We start from the raw sequence: 26,763 nt of genomic DNA, 5'->3' as shown, positions 1-26,763 counted from the left end.
GAGCAGCACTGTACGTGCAGCGTGGCGCCATATCCTGAGCGGTCGCCACAAAGCTGCCGGAGGACATCCCTTCCTACGGCGTCTTTTCACGTCAGCCATAGAATGTTCTTGATGCTGTAACAGTGCGATAAAAGAAGGTGCAGTCTCCTCACCGTGTCAGTGCAGAGCAAGGAAAGTGTCGTGTCCAGGGGCTTGTGGACTAAGAAGAACAAGCCCCCAGCATGACAGGAAGCGTCCTGATGTAGCGTCAGTCCTACATGTAGATTCTAGAAGAGGGACTTTGCAAAGTCTCCCGCTTTGGTCTTCATTTTGGGGTAGGTGGCATGGATTTGTGCCTTCAGATGGGGCCGTGCCTCATGCTGATGGGCCACGGTGGGGAGATGCTGCGGACGGACCAGGAAATCCAGGCTAGCTGAGCTCATGGCATAGAAGACGTTGGCGGTGCCCGGGATGACCAGCTCTGTGGGGAGCAGAGATTAATGTGGTTATTGTCCAAGAAACGGCTTTTATTCATCATTTTTCTTCAAAAAGGTTTTCTTGGCTTTGGCCTCAGGAATGTTCTGCATATGGGCAGGTTAATGGTGCCAGCACTTACCAGTAAAGGGTTTTTACATTCTCTGAAATGTATGGCACAGGATATACACAAATGTTTGGGAGATGTGGACCCCAACCCTACATAAAAAAACAAGGGTTTCCCACCACCCATTTTGCTAGGTTGAGTCAAGTGTAACTGCATCAGGGTCAGGAGCTCCAGGACACAGCTCAGTATCTGCAAAGCATCAAACCTTGAAGGATCTCACCTTTATTCCCAGGCAACAACTGAACAAGTTCCTGTGGCCCCTGGAGTATCGTGTGATGTTTCCGGACGATCCTGTCAATCACTGTGGGAGCCTTCTCCTGACTGTTGATCTGGGAGATAAAATCACATAATTTATAGATCATCTTCTAGAAGACCCTGCACTCCGAGATGACTGTGTTCTAAAAGAACTTGCACCCCATGATTTATAGAAGACCCTGCACCCCGAGATGACCCTGTTTATAGAAGACTCTACAGGCACGACCATGTTATAGAAGACCTTGCTCCCCATGATGATATAGAAGACCCTGAACCCTGAGATGACTGTGTTCTAAAAGACCTTGCACTCCGTGATGATATAGAACAGGGATACCCAACCTGCGGCTCTCCAGCTGTTGCAAAACTACAACTCCTAGCATGCTTGGACAGCTATCGGCCTACAGCAGGGCATGGTGGGAGTTATAGTTTTACAACAGCCGGAGGGCAGCAGGTTTGGCATTACTGATCTAGAAAACTCTGCACCCTGAGACGACCCTGTTATAGAAGACCCTGCTCTCAGGGATGACATGTTATAGAAGACACTGCTCCCCGTGATGCTGCTGATATAGAAGACCCTGCCCCTCAAGATGACCATGTTCTAGAAGGCCATGCACCCCTAGAAGACCCTGCACTCAGGGATGACATGTTATAGAAGACACTGCTCCCCGTGATGCTGCTGATATAGAAGACCCTGCCCCTCAAGATGACGCTGTTATAGAAGACCCTGTACCCTGCGATGATAGTGTCTCCTCACCCGCACGCTCTTGTAGACGCTGTTCTTCTCTGCTGGCTCCACCCGTGCTCGAATGATGCGGAAGTCTGCTGCAGGGTCAGGAAATTTTCCCTGCTCGGTGATGCTCTCAGAAGAGGCGCTGTGCTGCACATTCAGCGTCACATTCAGCGGACTGCCACAAGATGCAGAACGTCTGTGTGTCCTTACCGGGCTCAGCAAGCCTTTGTGCGCTGGTTTGGGGGAGCTTTGTGTATCCAGGGTCGGAACTGAAGGGCTTTTCTGTTGCTAATTAGAGAGGAGCCGTGAAGGAGAAAGAAATCCTCAATATACAACACAAGTGTGACCTCCTGTCCCACAAAATGTCAGATTTGGGCAATCTGAATTCCTTTTGACCAGTTTTGGTAAATCTCCCCCATCGTTTCTCCTCTGCCACTTTCTGCACGGTTTGTGTCCGAGGCATTAGGTTACATTCACCTTGTATACGAACACATGGCGACTGGAAACATGGATTTCTGTAATCCTCTGTCACAGAAATCTCTGCAGTAAATTCGCCGGGATTACACATTGTAGATTTGGTGCAGAAATTTATGCAACTCCCCTATTCATCTGAATGAGGCTTGAAGAACTCGACATGCTTGTCGCCAAAACAGCCCCATTCAAATTAACGAATGAAATGGGTTTTCTATTTTCTGTGTGTGACTATACCCTAAGGAGAGAGATGTGCAGGAATTTCTGCAGATTGGCAGTGCGGACTCTGCACAAATCCACAGAGACTTACAGAATAGGAGCATGCACGTTATTATTACTGCAAATTTCACGCTTTTCAATGGGTCAAATCTGCAAAGCGGCAGAAATTAGCTGCTGTGTGGACCTGGCCTTACCCTGTCGTGCTTAGTTATCACCTCCATTTTAAAGAAGATGTCAAGTCCTATACTGGGGGAGATATTTCCGCAGCTACAGAGGGTGGATTGTAATTTCTGGTATCTAATTATGCAGGGAAAGGAAAAAAAATCTTGTTATCCCACCAAAATAGTCCGTACCGGGCTCAGGCTTGGAGTCAGCAGCCGCTCGCAGGGCGTGTCCCAGGACACCAGGTGCATGCTGGGTCCAAATGGCGCCGCAATAGAGGCCAGAAGACTGTGAGAAAACCAGAACATGGTCAGCAGAGCAGGAACAGTTTGATAACATGCCACCATATATATCCGACCTACTACTCACTCCGTGCAGTGTGTGATGATCACTGTAGGCTTCACTGGTGCCGGTGGGGTTACCGTTGCATCTTGGTTTGATTCAATGTCACATGACAATCGGTAACTGCGAAAGTAATAATCGGACATCACCCAACTTCTAGCACCAAAACCCTCCTGACCGCCGCTTTAAGACTGTATTTTTGGCTAGAGGCTCCTGTTCACACTTACCTCTCGTCCTCGCTGAGAAGACGCAGTCTCTGGAACCAGCCGACGAAGTGCGGATCTAAAGTGAGGCGATATCCTAGGCAGACGGTCTGCAGGAGCCGGATCTGAGAAAGCGACTCAAACTCCTGATGAGGAGAAAGAAAGTCATTATAGGAGGACTAAACATGGAGGTTTCAGGGTCGGGAGGGCTTATATAGGTAACAATGGTGCATCCCTGAGGGGGCGGAGCATGACACAAGGATTCAACAAAGAGCCCGTCCCTGACACTGCATCAGTATGGCCGGAGTGTTCCTTTAATAACACTACACATAAGCCTCCAGTATAAGTCCAGGCTCTCACCTTCCTGCGCTTCTCAAAGTTCAGGAATCCGTTCTGAAAACGACAGGATTGGTATTAGAAAAACATGAAGAAGGACGCCCGGCGAGCAAACAATGACCGCCACAGTGACGACCAGTCAGGGACTATATGAAATATTACCCTTCACTTCTTGACCTAAAGTTAAGAAAGGGAAGAGAAGACTCACCTCCAGATGATCCCGGATGGCGGAGTCCAGCATAACGAGGTCAGTGAGGAAGACTCCGAGGTACGGGATGACCCCCTGTCACCGAGGAAGACAACAAAATCATGAGGTTTTACTCCATGAGTAGTGACCAAAAAAACATGGAGGTCTAGATTTTAGAGGTAAAAAAGGATGGTCCCCATAACCCTGCCCTTATCATGGTCCAAACTTACATCATGTTGGCTGCAGTAGTATAGTTTGTATGGCACTATTACAGTTGTGTTCAAAATAATAGCAGTCAGACATCACTAACCTGATCAATCACTGTTTTTGGTAGAAATTATATTTCTACATGGCAAATAATTTACTAGTAGGTGTAGTAGAGTAATAGAAATCCAACAGTCATGACATGAATGCTGCAGATTCTGTGTAATTGAATCACTAATTTAAAGGGGCATGTTCAAAATAATAGCAGTGTGGAGTTCAATGAGTGAGGTCATTCATTCTGTGAAAAACAAATGGCAATTATTGCCTTTTTTTAAAAAAAAGGAAGGAAGGCGGCAAATGTTGTACATGCTGGTTACAGTTCATTTCTCTCCGAAATTCTCAGGAAAATGGGTCGTTCCAGACATTGTTCAGAAGAACAGCGTACCTTGATTGAAAAGTTGATTGTAGAAAGGAAAACATATAATGAAGTGCAGAAAATAATAGGCTGCTCAGCTAAAATGATCGCAAATGCTTTAAAATGGCAACCAAAACCTGAAAGACGTGGAAGGAAGAGAAAAACTGCCATTCGAATGGATAGAAGAATAGCCAAATCGGCAAGGACTCGGCCAACAATCAGCTCCAGGAAGATGAAAGAAGGTCTAAAGTTCCCTGTGAGTCCTGTTACAATTAGAAGACGCCTATGTGAAGCCGAGCGATCTGCAAGAAGCCCCCGCAAAGTCCACTGTTGAAAAACATACATGTGCTGAAGAGGTTACAATCTGCCAAAGAGCACATTGACGGCCTAAAGAGACATTTTGTGGACTGATGAAAGTAAGATTGTTCTTCTTTTTGGGTCTAGTGGCCGGAGACAGTTTGTCAGACGACCCCCAAACACTGAATTGAAGCCGCAGTACACTGTGAAGACAGTAAAGCATGGTGGCGCCAGCATCCTGATATGGGGATGTTTCTCATACTACGGTGTTGGGCCCATTTATCTCATACCAGGGATCATGGATCAGTTTGAATACATCAGAATACTTGAAGAGGTCATGCTGCCTTGTGCTGTAGAGGAAATGCCCTTAAAATGGGTGTTCCAACAAGACAACGACCCCAAACACACCAGTAAACGTGCAACATCTTGGCTCCAGACCAACAAGATTGACATTATGGAGCGGCCGGCCCAATCCCCAGATCTTAATCCAATAGAAAACTTGTGAGGTGACATCAAAAATGCAGTTTCTGATGCAAAACCAAGAAATAGAGAAGAACTGTGGAATGTAGTCCGATCATCCTGGGCTGGAATACCTGTTCACATGGGCAGAAGGTGGTGACTCCGAGCAACACAGATGTACAGCAGTTCTCAGAAACAGCGGTTATACAACTAAATACACTGCCTGTCCAAAAAAAAAAGTCGCCACCTGGATTTAACGAAGCAAATAGTTATGAGCCTCCTATTGGATAATTACTGCATGGGCGATTATCTTTCAGCTGGCAACAAGTTATTTAACCCCAACTGGTGCAATGAGTTGCTTCTCATTTCTTAAACAACCATGTCGAAAGACACATCTTGTGGTCATAGAAAAGATGTTAGTCTGTTTGAGAAGTGTCAAATCATTGGCATGCATCAAGCAGAGAAAACATCTAAGGAGATTGCAGAAACTACTAAAATTGGGTTAAGAACGTATTATTAAAAACTGGAAGGATAGTGGGGACCCATCGTATTCGAGGAAGAAATGTGTCGGGGGGGAAAAAAATCCTGAATGATCGTGATCGGCGATCACTTAAACGGTGAAATCAAATCGAAGAAAAACAACAGTATAACTCAGGGCTATGTTTAATAGTGAAAGTAAGAGCATTTCCACACGCACAATGCGAAGGGAACTCAAGGGGTTGGGACTAAACAGCTGTGTAGCAGTAAGAAAACCTCTAATCAGTGAGGCAAACCAGAAAAAAAAGGCTTCAATTTGCTAAAGAGCATAAAGATTGGACTCTGGAGCAATGGAAGAAGGTCATGTGGTCTGATGAGTCCAGATTTACCCTGTTCCAGAGTGATGGGCGCATCAGGGTAAGAAGAGAGGCAGATGAAGTGATGCACCCATCATGCCTAGTGCCTACTGTACAAGCCTGTGGGGGCAGTGCTATGGTCTGGGATTGCTGCAGTTGGTCAGGTCTAGCGACTACCTGAACATACTGAATGACCAGGTTATTCCATCAATGGATTTATTCTTCCCTGATGCCACGGGCATATTCCAAGATGACAATGCCAGGATTCATCGGGCTCAAATTGTGAAAGAGTGGTTCAGGGAGCATGAGACATAATTTTCACACATGGACTGGCCACCACCAGACCTTAACCCTATTGAGAATCTATGGGATGTGCTGGAGAAGGCTTTGCGCAGCAGTCAGACTCTACCATCATCAATGCAAGATCTTGGTGAAAAATGAATGCAAAACTGGATGGAAATAAATCTTGTGACATTGCAGAAGCTTCTCGAAACAATGCCACAGCGAATGCGTGCCGTAATCAAAGCTAAAGGCGGCCCAATGAAATATTTTTGGTGGCGACTTTTTTTTTGGACGGGCAGTGTATTAGTGAAGTGATTCAAAGGAAAGCAAAATCTTCAAACATTTCTCAGTTTATATAGTGAATGTTTGAGTTTGTAAAGAAGAATACAAACACTGCTATTTTTTTTGAACAGTCTAATATTCACCTTTCTTCAATTTTTTTTAGAGGAACAACACAAATTTGATATATTTTTCTTCATGTTTTGATTTGGAATAGAATGTGTAGTGTTCCCAATGCATTTGTGTGTATGGAAATAAAAGCTATCAGAAGGATTTTTAGCTTTATTCACTTTTTTAAACCCACTGCTATTATTTTGAACGCAACTGTATATGTCCAACCTTGTAGCACTATTATATAGATTTATGACTGCTCACAATACTGGATTCCTCTCAGGCCATTGTAGTAATCTACATTATGTCTGTATGGATGAAATACCCTAAAATGGCCGTGTATAATGAGATCCCCCCCCCCCAAGGTCTGATTCTTCTGAGAAAAGGGGAAGGATCATTGGATCACAATTAAATACACTGCTCAAAAAAATAAAGGGAACACTTAAACAACACAATGTAACTCCAAGTCAATCACACTTCTGTGAAATCAAACTGTCCACTTAGGAAGCAACACTGAGTGATAATCAATTTCACATGCTGTTGTGCAAATGGGATAGACAACAGGTGGAAATTATAGGCAATTAGCAAGACACCCCCAATAAAGGAGTGGTTCTGCAGGTGGTGACCACAGATCACTTCTCAGTTCCTATGCTTCCTGGCTGATGTTTTGGTCACTTTTGAATGCTGGTGGTGCTTTCACTCTAGTGGTAGCATGAGACGGAGTCTACAACCCACACAAGTGGCTCAGGTAGTGCAGCTTATCCAGGATGGCACATCAATGCGAGCTGTGGCAAGAAGGTTTGCTGTGTCTGTCAGCGTAGTGTCCAGAGCATGGAGGCGCTACCAGGAGACAGGCCAGTACATCAGGAGACGTGGAGGAGGCCGTAGGAGGGCAACAACCCAGCAGCAGGACCGCTACCTCCTCCTTTGTGCAAGGAGGAACAGGAGGAGCACTGCCAGAGCCCTGCAAAATGACCTCCAGCAGGCCACAAATGTGCATGTGTCTGCTCAAACGGTCAGAAACAGACTCCATGAGGGTGATATGAGGGCCCGACGTCCACAGGTGGGGGTTGTGCTTACAGCCCAACACCGTGCAGGACGTTTGGCATTTTCCAGAGAACACCAATATTGGCAAATTCGCCACTGGCGCCCTGTGCTCTTCACAGATGAAAGCAGGTTCACACTGAGCACATGTGACAGACGTGACAGAGTCTTGAGACGCCGTGGAGAACGTTCTGCTGCCTGCAACATCCTCAAGCATGACCGGTTTGGCATTGGGTCAGTAATGGTGTGGGGTGGCATTTCTTTGGAGGGACGCACAGCCCTCCATGTGCTCGCCAGAGGTAGCCTGACTGCCATTAGGTACCGAGATGAGATCCTCAGACCCCTTGTGAGACCATATGCTGGTGCGGTTGGCCCTGGGTTCCTCCTAATGCAAGACAATGCTAGACCTCATGTGGCTGGAGTGTGTCAGCAGTTCCTGCAAGACGAAGGCATTGATGCTATGGACTGGCCCGCCTGTTCCCCAGACCTGAATCCAATTGAGCACATCTGGGACATCATGTCTCGCTCTATCCACCAACGTCACGTTGCACCACAGACTGTCCAGGAGTTGGCAGATGCTTTAGTCCAGGTCTGGGAAGATATCCCTCAGGAGACCGTCCGCCACCTCATCAGGAGCATGCACAGGCGTTGTAGGGAGGTTATACAGGCACGTGGAGGCCACACACATTACTGAGCCTCATTTTGACTTGTTTTAAGGACATTACATCAAATTTGGATCAGCCTGTAGTGTGTTTTTCCACTTTAATTTTGAGGGTGACTCCAAATCCAGACCTCCATGGGTTGAAAAATTTGATTTCCATTTTTTTATTTTTGTGTGATTTTGTTGTCAGCACATTCAACTATGTAAAGAACAAAGTATTTCAGAAGAATATTTAATTAATTCAGATCTAGGATGTGTTATTTTTGTGTTCCCTTTATTTTTTTGAGCAGTGTATCTTGTGTATGGCCCTATGTAGGAGGGAACGTCTCCCATCCCTACAATACGGGAGTCATGGCATCTCTTACCGTGGCTCGGGGGTCTCTGGCACGGGGAGAGTGTTTTTTGGAGGTTACATCAGAAGCGTCCTGAGACTAAACAAGAAGTTAGTTATATGATGAATTGTTACCTCAGCAGAGGACAGGAGGTCGGCCACCCACCTGGAAAAGCAGCTCCCTCATCCGGGTGTAATTGTCCTTCTCAGAAAACACCTCGCTCATGTCCTGGTAACTGCGCTGGATTTCCCTGTGGACATCAACCCTGTTAAATACCGCACTGAATGTATAGAAACGTCCATCACCTAAACTCTGGAAATATGGCCACCAGGAACCAGTGTGTGCCCTAATAAATACTGCACTACATGTATAGAAACGTGTCCATCATCTAAACTCTGGAAATATGGCCATGAGGTACCATTCTGTGCCCTGAAGAAGACCTCGCTCCATGTATAGAAACACGTCCATCATCTAAACTCTGGAAATATGGCTACGAGGTACCATTCTGTGCCCTGAAGAACACCTCGCTCCATGTATAGAAACACGTCCATCATCTAAACTCTGGAAATATAGCCATGCGGAACCATTCTGTGCCCTGAAGAACACCTCGCTCCATGTATAGAAACACGTCCATCATCTAAACTCTGGAAATATAGCCATGCGGAACCATTCTGTGCCCTGAAGAACACCTCGCTCCATGTATAGAAACACGTCCATCATCTAAACTCTGGAAATATAGCCATGCGGAACCATTCTGTGCTCTGAAGAACACCTCGCTCCATGTATAGAAACACATCCATCATCTAAACTCTGGAAATATAGCCATGTGGAACCATTCTGTGCCCTGAAGAACACCTCGCTCCATGTATAGAAACACGGCCATCATCTAAACTCTGGAAATATAGCCATGTGGAACCATTCTGTGCCCTAAAGAACACCTCACTCCATGTATAGAAACACATCCATCATCTAAACTCTGGAAATATAGCCATGTGGAACCATTCTGTGCCCTAAAGAACACCTCACTCCATGTATAGAAACACATCCATCATCTAAACTCTGAAAATATAGCCATGCGGAACCATTCTGTGCTCTGAAGAACACCTCGCTCCATGTATAGAAACACGTCCATCATCTAAACTCTGGAAAAATGGCCACCAGGAACCATTCTGGTTTCCCCGTTACCTGGACGTCTCTGCCCACACTCTCTTTAAGCGGTGCACAGACGTACTCTGTAAGGCCGTGAGGATGGCATAGACGGAGGAGAAGTTCCTGAGGTTCCAGCATTCCTGAAGAAAGGAAATTGGTCATTTAGAGGAGATCTCCAGACAAGTCATAGAAATATGTGTCAGAATATCGTAAATCTATGACCTTGGACCAACAATGACTACGGGGCCGGGACCCGACACAGCTCAGAGATTCTCATTATGGGACTTTGGGCTTTCTTCCCAAAGGATCTCTAACCTCAAAAGTGAGTTTTATCTAGGAACAACTGATAATCCAGAATGTCTGATACTCCAGAATGTACCACAGCTGCTAGAGTTTACTCCCTCTCACCTCGGCCACTCGCACCCACTTCTCAATGACCCTAGCCCTTTGTTGTGGCTTCAGTTGCGCGTCCTGGACGCACGACGATGTGACAGCCCTTGACAGGCGGTTAAAGTGGCGGACAGTCTCTCGGACAGAGTGGCATCGGTCACAGTGCTCTCCTCCCCTGTCTCTGCGAGACCACACGGACCCCAGGCACTCGTACGGGACGACTTTTAAGAAGAGAGACTGAAAGAGAAAGAAAAAGATAGTCATGAGAATATCCGTGAGAAATGAGACTGGAAAAGACCTGAAGTTTATAACAACTCCACCAAACGATGAACTCTCCTATAACAGTGCCATTCCTCTAATCTGGCAAGCCTGATAATCTGGCACAGAACTGGAATATAAAGTAGAATTTCTCCAGATCACAGAGGTCCCCCCCCATAAAAAGCTAAATGGGGTCCCCCCATGACTGTAGGAATGGTAATGTAAATGCTGCTTACACCTTATATAGCCGTCGACGGCTATGCCCACCCCGAACACATGCACACTTATTTGGCTCTCTTTCCTGACCCCCCCCCAATCACATGCATGCTCAGCCAAGCGTGCACGTTTTAATAGGGAGAGAGAAATAAACCAAACAACCAGTTTTGCCCACTTCTAAGGGCCATTTCACATCAGATTTTCATTGTCTTTGTCTTTTTTTTATTTTATAAAATCCCAACCCCTGCAGTATACATGATGTCCCCCATAGTGGCCCCCTAAAGCTAAAAAAACTTTTAAAAAATTACTCCTTCACGCGCAGAGTCAGCCGCTCCTTCCTGGATGCTGAAGGACCTGCTCTCAAGCGCGTTCACAGCAGGAAACGTCATCATGCTTGAGAGCAGGTCCTTCAGCAGGTCCTTCAACATCAAGAGAAGTGACTGCCTCTTCGGGTGCAAGTCGATGAGGTGAGTTGTTTTTTTTAACCCCTAAATGGTCATTTTGCACCACTGTACCCATTTTTTAACAGCGGTTAGACGGGTGCACTCCTGTCTAACGGACGTTTAAAATGATCCCATTGATTCCAATAGGGTCCATCTGGACAAAATTTGAACATGTTCTATTTTTGATGGCTGCTAATTACTAGCTGTTAAAAAAAAATGGCAATGTGAATAGCCACATGGACTTCAATTTGTCGCTTGAACATAGCCTGATTTGCTACACTCAGGATCCCTGCGCCTCCTGCACCATCAGAAATCCATACACTCAAAGTTCGAGCGACTTAACGTCGATTCCCCAAAAATGGCAACTTTTTAAAGTGCGTCTATCCCTTTCAGTAAGTCGGAGTAGAGAGCGGCGTCCTCACCGCCTCCAGGCAGGTCAGTTGCTCCGCCACGTATCCGGCTTGGAACGTCAGGATATCTAAGGGGTCGTAGTAGTCGGTCTCCCCTCCTGCCGAGGGGACATCCTCGGTCACGGTCTTTCGCCCGCCATTGACCTCCTGTAGTTTTGGCACCAAGTTTGCTTTCTTCAGTCGTAAGAAGCAGCGAGACAGTTCTTCCCTCACACCAGGGTCCAGTGATATAAAGTCCTCTGGATACTGAGACATCCAGCCGCAGAAGAGACTGCTGACGCTGAGGAGAGAGACATAGCAAGGTCACAGGCGGGAGGGTGTGGAGAGAGCCATCATGGTGACTGTACAAAGGACATTACAGAGACCCCTCTGTCCGGTGCAGGATCTGCGTCCACACTGATATCTACAGTGAATTATATGGTCCATGCCCTGTACCTGACAGAAAGAGTCACCATGATGTCTCAGTAGTGCAGCCTCAGGCTTTGGGTTTGTACCTTCAAGTGATCAGATCTCAAGATAGAAATGAGATATGAAATAATGTTTTAGAGCAGCTCCAGAAGTCGGGGCCGGAATTACCCCTCTGTCCATTGTGTCTATAGATGATAAAGTGGGGACGCATTGTGTCGGACCCTGGAGGTCCCCTTTAAGTGATGCAATCTGTCCATATGACCTTTACACTAAATAAAAGTTTGTGCGCCCTACATTAAAACACAGGCCTGATTGAGTAGCGAAGATACATGTACTACTCACTCATCATCTTTTCCTCCATAGGAGTTATCAGTTGCCCGAGTGTAGTCATTGCCCTCCAACCTGCAAGCACAGGACACAACGGCTCACAACATAGAACAGGATGACATCGGCGAGGAGAGTGATAGGTGGAGGAACAGAGGAACATGTCAGGTATTACAATGTAAACAGTGCCTATAGTATATCCGTCATAACCTGTGATATATAATGTAATATAGCCATGACCTGCAATATAAAATAATGCAAAATATAATATGGTCGTGAACTGTAAGGCTGGGGTCACACGGGCGAGTTTTCTGTGCGGGTGCAATGCGTGAGATGAACACATTGCACCCGCACTGAATCCGGACCCATTCACTTCTATGGAGCTGTGCACGTGAGCGGTGATTTTCGCGCATCACTTGTGCGTTGCGTGAAAAAACGCAGCAAGCTCTATATTGTGCGTTTTTCATGCAACGCAGGCCCCATAGAAGTGAATGGGGCTGCGTGAAAATCGCAAGCAAGTGCGGATGCGGTGCGATTTTCACGCATGGTTGCTAGGAGACGATCGGAATGGGGACCTGATCTTTATTATTTTCCCTTATAACATGGTTATAAGGGAAAATAATAGCATTCTGAATACAGAATGCATAGTACAATAGGGATGGAGGGGTTAAAAAATAAAAAATAAATTATTTAACTCACCTCATCCACTTGTTCGCGCAGCCCGACTTCTCTTCTCTTCTTCTTCTTTGAGGAAAAGGACCTGTGGTGACGTCACTACGCTCATCACATGGTCTGTCACATGATCCATCCCCATGGTGATGGATCATGTGATGGACCATGTGATAAGCGCAGTGACATCACCACAGGTCCTTTCCCTCACAGATCATCAAAGAAGAAGTCAGAAGAGATGCCGGCTGCGCGAACAAGTGGATTAAGGTGAGTTAAATTATTATTTATTTATTTTTTAACCCCTCCAGCCCTATTGTACTATGCATTCTGTATTAAGAATACTATTATTTTCCCTTATAACCATGTTATAAGAGAAATTAATAAAATCTACACAACACCGAACCCAAACCCAAACTTCTGTGAAGGGGTTCGGGTCTGGGTTCCAAACATGCCGATTCTTCTCACGCGCGTGCAAAATGCATTAAAACGCTTTGCATTCGCAGGGAAAAATCACGCATTTTCCCACAACGCACCCGCATCTGATCCCGCACGTCACCTGCAACGCCCGTGTGAACCCAGCCTAAAACGGCCCTCATATCCAATAATAAGAAAATCCAAATCAATGGTAAAATACACGTGAATGACCGCTCCTGATCTATAGGACGGATATGAGCGGAGCCACTGGTCCTCTGCCATCTATTTTGCGGATCTGCCACTTTGCTGGTGATCCCTGGAGCGATGGCAGGAGCCGCATACAGGCACCATGTGTACCACAATATCATCACACCTGTGCAGCAGCGTCCTCAGCACTTCATGGGGACTGGTGAAGGTGCGGTACGTGGCCAGGAAGGCTGGGATGTAGGTGGCGTCCCCCAGAATCCGAGCTTCCAGGAGATGGAGGATAAGCTTGGGAACAGTGCCGGCACGCAGAGCTAACACTCTAACAGGAGGCTGCGGAGAGAAGAGGAGGCGGATCAGACCATGTAATGTCATACCGTATATAACCATCCAGCCATGCACAGGGGTGGACCGGGAACGTAATGGGGCCCTGGGTTGGCAAAAGGCAGGGCAACGGATGTAGATAGGAACATAAATACAAGGGGCCAACAATACCACAGTGCAGCACAATATACCGCCCCAGCAGAACCAAATACCATAGTGCAGCACAATATACTGCCCCAGCAGAACCAAATACCACAGTGCAGCACAATATACTGCCCCAGCAGAACCAAATACCACAGTGCAGCACAATATACTGCCCCAGCAGAACCAGATACCACAGTGCAGCACAATATACTGCCAAGCAGAAGCAAACACCACAGTGCAGCACAATATACTGCCACAGCAGAACCAGATACCACAGTGCAGCACAATATACCGCCCCAGCAGAACCAGATACCACAGTGCAGCACAATATACTGCCCCAGCAGAACCAGATACCACAGTGCAGCACAATATACTGCCAAGCAGAAGCAAACACCACAGTGCAGCACAATATACTGCCACAGCAGAACCAGATACCACAGTGCAGCACAATATACCGCCCCAGCAGAACCAGATACCACAGTGCAGCACAATATACCGCCCCAGCAGAACCAAATACCACAGTGCAGCACAATATACTGCCAAGCAGAAGCAAACACCACAGTGCAGCACAATATACTGCCACAGCAGAACCAGATACCACAGTGCAGCACAATATACTGCCCCAGCAGAACCAGATACCACAGTGCAGCACAATATACCGCCCCAGCAGAACCAAATACCACAGTGCAGCACAAAATACTGCCCCAGCAGAACCAAATACCACAGTGCAGCACAAAATACTGCCCCAGCAGAACCAAATACCACAGTGCAGCACAATATACTGCCACAGCAGAACCAAACACCACAGTGCAGCACAATATACTGCCCCAGCAGAACCAAATACCACAGTGCAGCACAATATACTGCCACAGCAGAACCAAATACCACAGTGCAGCACAATATACCGCCCCAGCAGAACCAAATACCACAGTGCAGCACAATATACTGCCACAGCAGAACCAGTTACCACAGTGCAGCACAAAATACTGCCCCAGCAGAACCAAATACCACAGTGCAGCACAATATACTGCCACAGCAGAACCAAACACCACAGTGCAGCACAAAATACTGCCCCAGCAGAACCAAATACCACAGTGCAGCACAAAATACCGCCCCAGCAGAACCAAATACCACAGTGCAGCACAAAATACTGCCCCAGCAGAACCAAATACCACAGTGCAGCACAAAATACTGCCACAGCAGAACCAGTTACCACAGTGCAGCACAAAATACTGCCCCAGCAGAACCAAATACCACAGTGCAGCACAATCTACTGCCCCAGCAGAACCAAACACCACAGTGCAGCACAATATACCGCCACAGCAGAACCAGATACCACAGTGCAGCACAATATACCGCCACAGCAGAACCAGATACCACAGTGCAGCACAATATACCGCCCCAGCAGAACCAAATACCACAGTGCAGCACAATATACTGCCACAGCAGAACCAGACACCACAGTGCAGCACAATATACCGCCCCAGCAGAACCAAATACCACAGTGCAGCACAATATACTGCCCCAGCAGAACCAGATACCACAGTGCAGCACAATATACTGCCCCAGCAGAACCAAACACCACAGTGCAGCACAATATACTGCCCCAGCAGAACCAGATACCACAGTGCAGCACAATATACCGCCCCAGCAGAACCAAATATAACTGATGTTAATGATGAGAGCAGCCATGGGGAGAACTTGGGTGGCCCCCTGGGCATTGGCCCCCAAGGATATTTCTCTGTAAGGTCTATAGCCAGTTTGCCCGTGGCCACGAATCAGCTGCCCTGCCCCCGAGCACTATGTTGCATACTTAGCCGGTGTACCTGACGAGCGCTACAACAACAGCACAAATATTTCCATATAAGCAAAGAGGTCTTCTTCTCATGATGATGATGACGATGGCTTCTGCCCTGTCCACACATCACTGCCACATTTACCATAGAGACAGAAACCTTCTATGGGTCTCAGGACCAAACTCCACCAATTCCAGCTTCTCCATCTGCCATGTGAGGAGTCAAGACCGATCTAGACAACGATCCACGTGTCCTCCATCTCATTGTCTTCTCAGCCGCCTCTCACAAGCGGTCACCCTAATATTCATTACTTCTTAGCCGCCATGTCAGCTCCTTGTGGACCCCGGAGTCGGCGCGGCACACTGGCACTGGACAGCTGGCACACATCATATACAAGTGGACAAGGGGTCAGAACCTCTGGGACACTGCAGCTGTTGTGAAACTACAACTCTCAGCATGCTCCATTGGCTTGCACGGGAGTTCCGGGAAAAGCTCTGTGCAAGTGTGCATGCTGGGAGTTGTAGTTTCACAGCAGCTGGAGTCCCACAGACACAGCATTACCTGCTGGGAGCTTGCGTTTCGTAGATATACACCGTACACGACGCCGTCCCGCTCCTCGTCTCCCTCGTACTGTAAGACCTGGAGGAAACACACACACAACGTTAGCACGCGGAGCCGCTCCGATTGTGGCGAGCTCGGCAGGAAAGCAAATGCACAAACCTGCAGCCATCTCATCATTCATCCCAAAAGCCTCGCACCACCGCGCGCGGATGGGGCGCGCCTCACCTTGCCGGGCAGAATGTACCACGTCGTCGTTCTGGAGGTGACACAGGGACCTCCCCATGACAGGCACTTCAGGGCCACATTCATAGAAAGTGAACCAGCTGTGGAGGGAGGGGGAGCGGACGGGAGGGACGCACACAAGGTGGAAGGTAAAAAGTCAACGAGCAAAGGAGTGCAAGGGGTTAATCCTGGGTGAGGGCGGCGGCGGGAGTCTGTCCGTACACCTGGTGTCTGAGGTTTACACTTCCGCAAAAAAAAAAAAAAACACGTGCTTCGACAGGTAAATACAAAGCGCGGCCTGCGACATCCTGCCAAACCGGTTCCTGCAGCGAATATTTATAGGCACATAAACTGTGCATGTACCTACAAGGCCGGGCCCACCGCTCGGGGCAGGGGCCTGCGTTTTTGTCTTGGGTCATTTTTATAATTTTTTTAAAATAAAAGCCAAAAAGTCACAAAAATATAAGAAATATAATAACACTGAACAGACAGGAAGACTTCACATTGCCATCATTAGTCAGTACCTTGCCCGCTCGGCTCATCTGGTCCCGACCTCCAGTAAAACCTGTTATAGCAATGACTGCGTCTTTACGGACGTCTTCTCCCCCCCTTAGCGGCGGACCTTAAAAGAATCCTCCACCTTCGAAGAAACACTTCACGGTTAAAATCCGCAGGGAGAGATGAGTATTTCCTTCGAGGGTTAAGTCCTGATTTTCAGCTGGAGGTTGTGTTATTGGCCATTATAAGACTTCTGCTGCTGCGTCCATTATCTCCCCCCCCCCAGCAGTCATGTGACCCGCCAGCTGGGGTTTTTATGAAAGGGGTTGTCCAGGACTAGAAGAAGCAGCTCCACCCCTGTCCACAGGTGGTGTGCGGTATGACATTCACTTCACTGGAGCTGAGCTGCAATACCAGATACGACCCCTGGACAAGGGTGGCGTATTGTACGGCTCGGTTTTCGTATAGGACTCATGCCCACAAACGTATTTTTATTTCCGTGTCCCTTCCGTTTTTTTTGCGGACCGTATACGGAACTAATAATTTCAATGGGTCCGCAAAAAACCCCCCAAAAAAACGGAAGTTACTCCGTGTGCGTTCCGTTTCTGTATATCCGTTCTGCAAAAAAATAGAACATGTCCTATTATTGTCCGCATTACGGACAAGGATTCTATTAGGGGCCAGCTGTTCCATTCCGCAAAGTGCGGAATGCACACGGACGTCATCCGTTTTTTTTTTGCGGATCCATGTTTTGCGGACCGCAAAATACATACGGTCGTGTGCATGAGCCCTAAGATGGACAGAACTTTCTAAACTCTCTACATGTGGATTCACACACAGGTAGGCCTCATGCACATGACCGTTGTGTGTTTTGCGGATCCGCAAAACACGGATGGCGTCCGTGTGCGTTCCGCAATTTGAGAAGAATAGGACAGGTTATTTTATTTTTTTGCGGATCACGGAACGGAGCAACGGATGCGGACAGCACATGGAAGTAAATGGGTTCGCATCCGAGCCGCCAAAACTGCGGCTCAGATGCGGACCAAAACAACGGCCGTGTGCATGAGGCCGTATTTTGTGATGTTTTTCTGCACTTTTGTGTTTTTTCAATGGTGTTTTTTGCACATATGGTTTTTGATGCATTTGTTATCGGAAAGTCTATGGTAAATATCCAATGCAGGACACAGAAGCGTTTTTTTTTTTTTTTTTTTTAAATAATTGCTGACATGTTTAGTGGCCAGACTAAATTCCTGTGCGTAGGGGCCCTAACCGTCACCTGGGCCCCCGCCATGCACTGCTCCAGGGGTGTAACCTTAAAGGGGTATTACCATCTGGGGCATTGACGGCATCAATGTTTGGTAGATGTGGGTCCCACCTCTGGGACCCGCTCCATTCTCCAGAATGGGGCCCCCGAAGCAAAAGATAGAGCACCGCGCATGCGCAGATTGATCTCCGTTCACTGGACTCCCAATAAATAGCAGAGCTTGGAGAGCAAGACACTGAAGCCCAGCCACTGCTCCATGCACCGCTATGGGGCTGCTGGACATAGCTGACCCAGCGCTTCTTTATTTTCGGGACTCCTATAGCGATGAATGGAGCATGTACTGTGTGTTCTCCTTCACTTTGGGGGCCCCCCTTTCACTAGGCAGGACCGGGTACCGCACCTATCTGACAGTGATGGCACATCCTAGAAATGTGCCTTCAGTGTCCCAATCTGTACCAGCTCCCTTCCCCCGATCCCAGACAATCATACATTAAAGGGGTTCTCCGGGACTGTCCGTAGGATCACATGGGTGGGGGTCCGAAACCAAATGTCAGTGCTAAAAGCCATTGTAGTCGATGGAAGGCTCCATCCACTGTCGTTTCCAGCCCCGACATGGCCTTCTGCTTCCTGTTTCGTAGCCCGACACAGCCGATCAGCGAGGGTGCGGGGTATCGGATCCCCACTGATCTGATACTAATGACCCATCCTGAGGACAGACCATCAACATCTAAGCACCGGAGAACCCCTTTAAACAGACGGCCGTCACCTCTCCTGACATGTCTAGTTTAATAAATATTTGCACCCTTTTTCATAACTATATTCCTCCTAGAATATGACTACATGACCCTTGTCAAAAGGGGGGGGGGGGGTCCCTGCACAGCTTGCTATTGTCAACGCCGACAGTGTCAGAGTCAACCCCAACTGGTAACACCAGGCTGTCAATTTAGGCTGGGGCTACACGACTTCTTGTCGCAGAAAAGTCGAGCAACATTTGTTAAATTGATAATGAATGGTGTCCCACTGCGACTTGTGACGACATGCTGTGACACCACCGTCTCAGAAAATCCATCCAAGTTAGGCCTCTTTCACACGGGCGTTGCGGGAAAATGTGCGGGTGCGTTGCGGGAACACCCGCGATTTTTCCGCGCGAATGCAAAACATTGTAATGCGTTTTGCACTCACGTGAGAAAAATCACGCATGTTTGATACCCAAACCCGAACTTCTTCACAGAAGTTCGGGTTTGGGTTAGGTGTTGTGTAGATGTTATTATTTTCCCTTTTAACATGGTTATAAGGGAAAATAATAGCATTCTGAATACAGAATGCTTAGTAGGTGATCAATTGAGGGTTAAAAAATAATAAATAAATTTAACTCACCTTCTCCTCTTGTTCGCGTAGTTCCCGGTCTCTTCTTTACCTTTTAAAAGATGAACTATCGGCTAGGACCTGTGGTGACGTCAGATCACATGCTCCAATCACATGGTCCATCACCGTGTGATTGGAGCATGTGATCTGACGTCACCACAGGTCCTAGCCGATAGTTGATCTTTTAAAAGGTAAAGAAGAGACCGGGAACTACGCGAACAAGAGGAGAAGGTGAGTTAATTTTATTTATTTTTTTTAACCCTCAATTGATCACCTACTAAGCATTCTGTATTCAGAATGCTATTATTTTCCCTTATAACCATGTTATAAGGGAAAATAATACAGTGAATAGACTGTCACCTAGCAACCGTGTGTGAAAATCGCACCGCATCCGCACTTGCTTGCGATTTTCACGCAACCCCATTCACTTCTATGGGGCCTGCGTTGCGTGAAAAACGCAGAATATAGAGCATGCTGCTATTTTCACGCAACGCACAAGTGATGCGTGAAAATCACCACTCATGTGAACAGCCCCATAGAAATGAATGGGTCGGTATTCAGTGCGGGTGCAATGCGTTCAACTCACGCATCACATCCGCGCGGAATGCTCGCCCGTGTGAAAGGGGCCTTATTGTTGCATGACACATATAGCGGTGTAGCCCTAGCCTTATTCATACATTTCTAGAAGGAATAACAGAGGGACAGAACAGCATAGGGTTTTCATGGGTGGTGCAAGTATTTAGTACAAACAGGAGAGGTGACCGGTCCTCTTTACGGCTGGGGCGGCTACGCAGCGACATGACCAAAGGACTAGCACAGTCTGAACTGCAAGAGATGTCCCGTCCATAGTCCAGGCAGGGAACCTGGACTCAAACTGGATTTTCGGAATAGGATAATCACATGACCAGGATCCACGCAAGACCAGGACGGCAAGTATATTGCAAACATTCTTCTACAGGCGAGCTATGTGTAACTAGTGAATGCACGGACAGAAGCGCTTCGCAGTGTTTCCGTGGGCTTCTAATCCGTGCCTCTGTTCTGTACCGCACCGTATCTCCCGGATTGTGGACCCATTCTAGTGAATGGGTCTGCATCCGTGATACAGTGCGCACATGGCCGGGCACGGGCCGCCTACAGTCGTGTGCATGGGGCCAAAACTAGATGCAGGTCAAAAACACAGAACAGGTGCAGATCTTTCCATTACACCTGATCTCTGTGGAGGCTTCATTGCGGATTTTGTCTCACAATAAGGCCTCTTGCACACGACCGTATGCCCTCCGAGATATACGGTCCCAGAGCGGCATTGACCGTGCGCACGGGAGCGCGCTGCACCATAGATTACAATGATGCTGTGGACGCCGGGCCTCCCGCGGGGCTATTGTCTCGCACTCATATGATCTTATGAGTGCCCGCAGGCGGCCCGACGTGCACAGCATCATTGTAATCTATGGTGCAGCGCGCTCCCGTGCGCACGGTCAATGCCGCTCACGGACAGTATGTCTCGGAGGGCATACGGTCGTGTGCAAGAGGCCTTACTGATGGAAATAACTGATCCAATAACTGAAGTGTGAACTTAGCCTAAGGGTCCATTCACATCTCCGTAGTGTATTGCAAATTGCGGATCCGCAATACACCCGGCCGGCACCCCCATAGAATTGCGGACAAGAATAGAACATGTTCTATTTTTTTATCGGGAGCCGCGGACAGGAAGATCGGGGATCGGGGCCGCGCTCCGGAAATGCGGATGCGGACAGCACACTGTGTGCTGTCTGCAACTCTTCCAGCCCCATAGAGAATGAATGGGTCCGGATTCATTCCGCAACGTTGCAGAACGGATCCGGACCCATTCTACGGACGTGTGAATGGACCCTAAAATGTATCAGCCTGGAGTCCAAGGTGTCTAGACTGGATACAGCTCTGAACAGTTTCCAGAACTTTGGATATAAACAAAAAAAGTTCCCCTTTACTGACAGCAAGCAGAGATCTTAGAAATGTTGATGAAAAGTCTGCTTCATAACTTCCATATAATAATAATCTTCATTTACATAAAAATTTAATATGAAGATGTACATTTTGTGCTGCAGAACATGAAGCAGTCCTTCTGAGACGTCTTCGCTTTTTTTCTGTTTTCCTAGAACTGACTGAGGCCCGCAGCAAATTTTTGAACGGCCCCCAGTAGCCTCCTCTTCCATGCAACCCTCACTCCTGCGTCTAGTCGAGATCGCTCTCTCAGACCAGTGCCGGCTCTGCGGCAGTTGGAGAATGAAAACCTTGAAAATAATTTTCAAGAAAATATTTTTGGAGACCAGTTTGTCACAAAGTAATGAAGTTTCTTTTATCCAAGGTTGGACCTTCCTGTTGTTTTGACCGGTCCGATTATGAAATGTGCCGTTTCGAGGGAATGTCCTTGGTCCTCCGCCAATGGCCCTGACTGGTTCCTTGATGTACATTTCTCTAAATATCCAGTAAATAATCTTGAAATACGAAAGTAGATGTGAATATTCCTGATGTCCAGCACTTTTTCCAGAAAGTAACACAGTAATTTCTCAATTTTACGGCGACTAGCGGTTGACGCTGTGCCGCCATAGCCCCTACCAATTAGGCAGTGTCTAATATGCTGCACTCGAAGGATGATCAAAGAAGAACTAAAATAATTCTGCAAGGAAAAGTGAGAATGAAGACTGAAGTGTGGGGCATAGACCGCTTGGTGGTTGTGATTTCTGCCAAAGGTCTATTGGCAGACCCCAGGGGCCACCCCGACCCTTACAGCTATGGTGCCGATTATAAATCTAGGTATTCCTCTCTTTCTCTCCGGATTCCACCTAGAAAGAGGTCAACCCACATCTTCTGGGTCAGCGAATCGGGCCGGTGCTGCCAAACTTGTCTCAGTTCATGATGAAATTTTCTGAAACTCCATAACCCTTACCCTCCATATCATCACTTAGGGCTCATGCGCAAGAACGTATTTTTTAATCCGTTCCGTATTTTTTGCAGCCCGTATTCAGAACCATTCATTTCAACGAGGCCGCAAAAAAACGGAAATGACTCTAAGTGCATTCTGTATCCGTATGTCCGCATGTCCATTCCGCAAAAAAATAGAACATGTCCTATTTTTGTCCGTTTTGCAAAGACAGACATTGTTACAATGGAACCGCAAAAAATAAACAACGTAACACGGACGTCACATGGATGTCATCCTTTTTTGCGGATCTGTGTGCATAAGTCCTTAGCAAGAGCCACAAATTATACCAAGGGATTGTGAACCGAAGATTCCCCAAATTTAGGTGGAAAAAAAAAAAGTCAGAGAAAATGTTTCAGTAACCTTGCACCCTCCGGCCTCGCTGTTCACACACGCACTGTCTCCGCTGCTTCCTGACACTATTGGTCAATCCCTGAGTCACCGCCATGATGAGGAGCACGTACTCCCTGAAGACGATGCACAGCCCCTGGGCACAATCCAGCCCCTTCCTGCCCTGGTCCAGCTATTACATCTACTGCTTAGTTAGAAAACACAATCAAGGGGAAAAATAAAATAACTTATTCAAGCGCCTGTACAGCAATGAAAAAACATACACATTTTGGGCCGGTGTCTTGGAGCATGAAGAAATACATCTGTTAAAACATTCACACCTCACTTCTCTTTTCAAGCTGCGTCTGAGGCTTCTGCCGACAAGGGGAGGAGAAGCAAGATACGTCACACATCAAACTGCAATTCAGAGAGTGGCAGCTGATAGTAGTTGGGGAGAGTTGAGTTCAGGCATTCATAGTTTTCTATGATTTCAGTATTTACTTGTAAAAAAAAAAAGCCTGTGAGTCCTGCATCCCCTGCCTTCTTATAAAGAAAAACTATGAGTCCTGCTTCTCACTCCCTCTAATAGAGAAAGCCTGTAAGTCCTCTGCCCTCACATAAAGAAAGCCTGTGAGTCCTGCTTCCTCTGTCCTCTCATAGAGAAAGCCTGAAAGTCCTGCTTCCCCTGCCCTCTCATAGAGAAAGCCTGTGAGTCCTGCTCCCCCTCCCACTAATAGAGAAAGCCTGAGAGTCCTGCTCCCCCTCCCACTAATAGAGAAAGCCTGTGAGTCCTGCACCCCCCTCCCACTAATATAGAAAGCCTGTGAGTCCTGCACCCCCCTCCCACTAATATAGAAAGCCTGTGAGTCCTGCACCCCCCTCCCACTAATATAGAAAGCCTGCAAGTCCTGCTCCCCCTCCCACTAATAGAGAAAGCCTGTGAGTCCTGCTTCCCCTTCCCACTAATAGAGAAAGCCTGTGAGTCCTGCACCCCCCTCCCACTAATAGAGAAAGCCTGCGAGTCCTGCTCCCTATCCCACTAATAGAGAAAGCCTGCGAGTCCTGCTCCCCCTCCCACTAATAGAGAAAGCCTGCGAGTCCTGCTCCCTATCCCACTAATAGAGAAAGCCTGCGAGTCCTGCTCCCCCTCCCACTAATAGAGAAAGCCTGTGAGTCCTGCTCCCCCTCCCACTAATAGAGAAAGCCTGTGAGTCCTGCTCCCCCTCCCACTAATAGAGAAAGCCTGCGAGTCCTGCTCCCCCTCCCACTAATAGAGAAAGCCTGTGAGTCCTGCTCCCCCTCCCACTAATAGAGAAAGCCTGTGAGTCCTGCTCCCCCTCCCACTAATAGAGAAAGCCTGTGAGTCCTGCTCCCACGGGAGCAGTAATGTAAACACTGGATTTTCTCTGAAAACACAGGGTTTACTGCAAAAAGCTTGAAGGGGCTGATTATACTCACCAGAACTAATATAATAAGCTGTAGTTGTTCTGGACCTGGTGACTATAGTGCGCCTTTAATGTAAACATTATTCAATGCACCACATTAGTCATACACCCATGATCATTTTCCATAATTTATTTCATAGACAGCTACAGTAGATACCGATAATGCTTTCCTATACTGTAAGTGGAACAAAAAAAATGGTTTCCAAAAACGAGCTTTGGAGGGAAAAAAACTTTCATGCAGAATGCAACCTCCTACATGGAATTATAAAAGGGGCAGAAGCCGAACTGCAGATATAAGAGGGTGGAACGGAACCCCGTTTGTGTACAGGGACTAAACTTTAAATCAGGAAGCCACCACAAAAGGAAAGACCAATTCTTCTTATTTCACTTGAATGTCTATTAATTCTATGTTATTTTTGCACCCTTTGTTATAGTCTCAGCAATATGTTCATTTGCATTTTGTCGCCAACAAATGAAAAGTTGTGTTCTGTACCTGAACGCTTCCAGGCTTTTGTCATATGTAACTTACAAGCAGATGGTCTGCAGACTACCAGGCCTACCACCAGTATTACCCCTTCATATACCGCCATATACAGGCGGGCAGGCGGTATATGATTGAAGGGGCAATACTGCCTGGTATATGGACAGCAGAGATGGCATCCTCTGGGCAGTACTGTCTCTGGTCATCCTTCTCCAGCACCCTGACTGCCACCTGCGAGGGCTGGCTCTCATGGCACCTCACTGCCTGCTGCTTGGCTATCAGTGACTGACCCCACAGCGAACACTCAGGGTCAGGGAGTGACTCCGTATTCACACTGTGACACTGACTGACGTCTACTCACTGATAGCCAAGCAGGTGGCAGTCAGGGTGCTTGTGAAGGACGAATTGACCATAGACAGTACTGCCCAGAGGATGCCATATCTGCTGTCCATATAATACCAGGCAGTATTGCCCCTTCATATACCGCCTGGTCACCCCACACCTAGCACTCAGGGAGTACTGTCACACTGACGAGTCTGTGACACTGACTGTCACTCACTGTGTTAGTGTCGCTCTCGCTCATTCATTCAGGCTGCCTGTGGTTGCGGAGTCCTGAAGCGGCCGGCACACTGCGGGCGGCTCTTCTTCTTGCTCCGGCTCCGCAATGTCTTTCCCGCCCAGAAGGTGGGCGGAGCATCGTACTGCCGTGGTGATTCATCAGGGCGCGCGCATGCTCCTGATAGATACCGCTCATCACTCTGCGGCGCTGCGCAGTGCAGCAGCTGCAGAGCAGAGGCAGAACTCAGTTCACAGATTTCCAGGGCCCCGGGGGGGGGGGGGGGGGGGACGACTTGCCCCCCCCTGCGGACGCACCATGCCTCTCATAGAGAAAGCCTGCGAGTCCTGCTTCCCCCTCTCATAGAGAAAGCCTGCGAGTCCTGCTTCCCCCTCTCATAGAGAAAGCCTGTGAGTCCTGTTTTCCTGCCCACTCTTTGAGTGACCTGGTGACAGAAAAGTTAGCCCACAAGAGCTAATATGGCTGACAGACATGTTCATATCCCAAAAACTAAAGCCCCGAAGAGAGTTAAAGCAAAACAGCTGAGAGGGAAGAAAGAGGTTGCACTCAGATATGGGGTCATTTATCAAACTGGTACAGAGTAGAACTGGCTTAGTTGCCCATAGCAACCAATCAGATTCCACCTTTCATTTTTCACAGCTCCTTTGGAAAATAAAAGATGGAATCTGATTGGTTGCTATGGGCAACTAAGCCAGTTCTACTCTGTACCAGTTTGATAAATCTCCAGCATAGACTTTACGTCTTGTCTACCCTTGTTGTAAGGCAAAGGGCTACATTTGCAGCACCGGAGGGCCACATTGAGGCTTGGGGGCCACAGTTTTGACATCCTAATTATAATCGAGAAGATGCATTCATATATTTTTTTTCCTTACCTCGCTCTGGTCATCTTTGAACTCTTGCCTTGGTCGGTGTCCTCGTCTCTCCTCCTCCAGCGCCGTCTTCAACGTGCGCAGGATCATGTGTGTAACCACAGACTAAATGTTAAGAAAGTGACAACATGGTGACTTTACGAGGCAGCAGGCCAAATCTAACATGCACCCCCCCCCCCCCCCCCCCCCCCCCCAATATGGTAACACTAACAAACTGGGAAAATGGGGAGGAGGCCATGCAGGTGTGAAGTGTTTATGCGGGAGTGTACTTACCACCGCTCAGGAAGCCAACGCCACCATTTCAGACAGAGGCCACATATCACCCTCACGGGGTTAGCAGGGGTCATGCACACAACAGAGAAGCAGATCCTGTCCTGGTCCCAAGATGGTCACCTGAAGATGTGAAAAGTGGACGGACTCTCTTGTAGAGATAAGAACTTGCTGGTATCTGTCCTGTCTTACAGCACTGGATGATGAATGCGATGTCTCCGAGGCGATGTAGGTATCTTCTAAGCACTGCTCAGCCTCACCTTGTCCTTTGACTTGCGTCACATCCTGAGGTGCAGGAAGAGAATCAGGAAATCTCTAAGAGAGCGCTTCCTGCATCAAGAGAGTGCCCAGTACCCCGGTGTATGCGAGGC

The 26,763-nt window shown here is 47.7% G+C and overlaps 1 protein-coding gene across 4 annotated transcripts; it reads right to left on the bottom strand.

The window, feature by feature from the left end:
* Positions 1 to 88: 88 nt before the first annotated feature.
* On the bottom strand, positions 89 to 26,763 carry RGL2 (ral guanine nucleotide dissociation stimulator like 2). 4 transcript variants are annotated; one of them, XM_040442613.1, is made up of 18 exons: positions 26,396 to 26,763; positions 26,126 to 26,227; positions 16,113 to 16,190; positions 13,457 to 13,620; positions 12,019 to 12,078; positions 11,281 to 11,548; positions 9,960 to 10,178; positions 9,588 to 9,691; positions 8,568 to 8,652; positions 8,436 to 8,501; positions 3,507 to 3,581; positions 3,323 to 3,355; positions 2,987 to 3,108; positions 2,787 to 2,882; positions 2,609 to 2,705; positions 1,590 to 1,853; positions 801 to 909; positions 89 to 460 (listed from the first exon to the last, which is right to left on the bottom strand). In XM_040442613.1, the coding sequence occupies exons 2-18, from the start codon at positions 26,210 to 26,212 to the stop codon at positions 267 to 269; spliced, it is 2,121 nt and encodes a 706-aa protein (XP_040298547.1). In that variant the 5' UTR covers positions 26,213 to 26,227; positions 26,396 to 26,763; the 3' UTR covers positions 89 to 266. The 4 variants fall into 4 exon arrangements, with proteins under 4 accessions (XP_040298547.1, XP_040298548.1, XP_040298549.1 ...); XM_040442614.1 differs by having other exon boundaries at positions 26,516 to 26,763; XM_040442615.1 differs by lacking the exons at positions 26,126 to 26,227; positions 26,396 to 26,763 and adding an exon at positions 16,338 to 17,261.

The sequence above is a fragment of the Bufo bufo genome, chromosome 8 (genome assembly GCF_905171765.1).
Source record: "Bufo bufo chromosome 8, aBufBuf1.1, whole genome shotgun sequence".
Classification (NCBI taxonomy): domain Eukaryota; kingdom Metazoa; phylum Chordata; class Amphibia; order Anura; family Bufonidae; genus Bufo; species Bufo bufo.
The sequence above is the reverse complement of the archived record's forward strand: the minus strand, read 5'-3'. Positions and strand labels throughout refer to the sequence as shown.

Coding starts and splice junctions, on each gene's coding strand:
- RGL2 (XM_040442613.1), bottom strand. CDS start 26,212: ATGATCCTGCGCACGTTGAAGACGGCGCTGGAGGAGGAGAGACGAGGA. Junction 8,502..8,567: donor TGAGGGAGCTGCTTTTCCAG/GTGGGTGGCCGA, acceptor CTTCTTGTTTAG/TCTCAGGACGCTTCTGATGT. Junction 3,109..3,322: donor ACTTTGAGAAGCGCAGGAAG/GTGAGAGCCTGG, acceptor TCTCCTCATCAG/GAGTTTGAGTCGCTTTCTCA.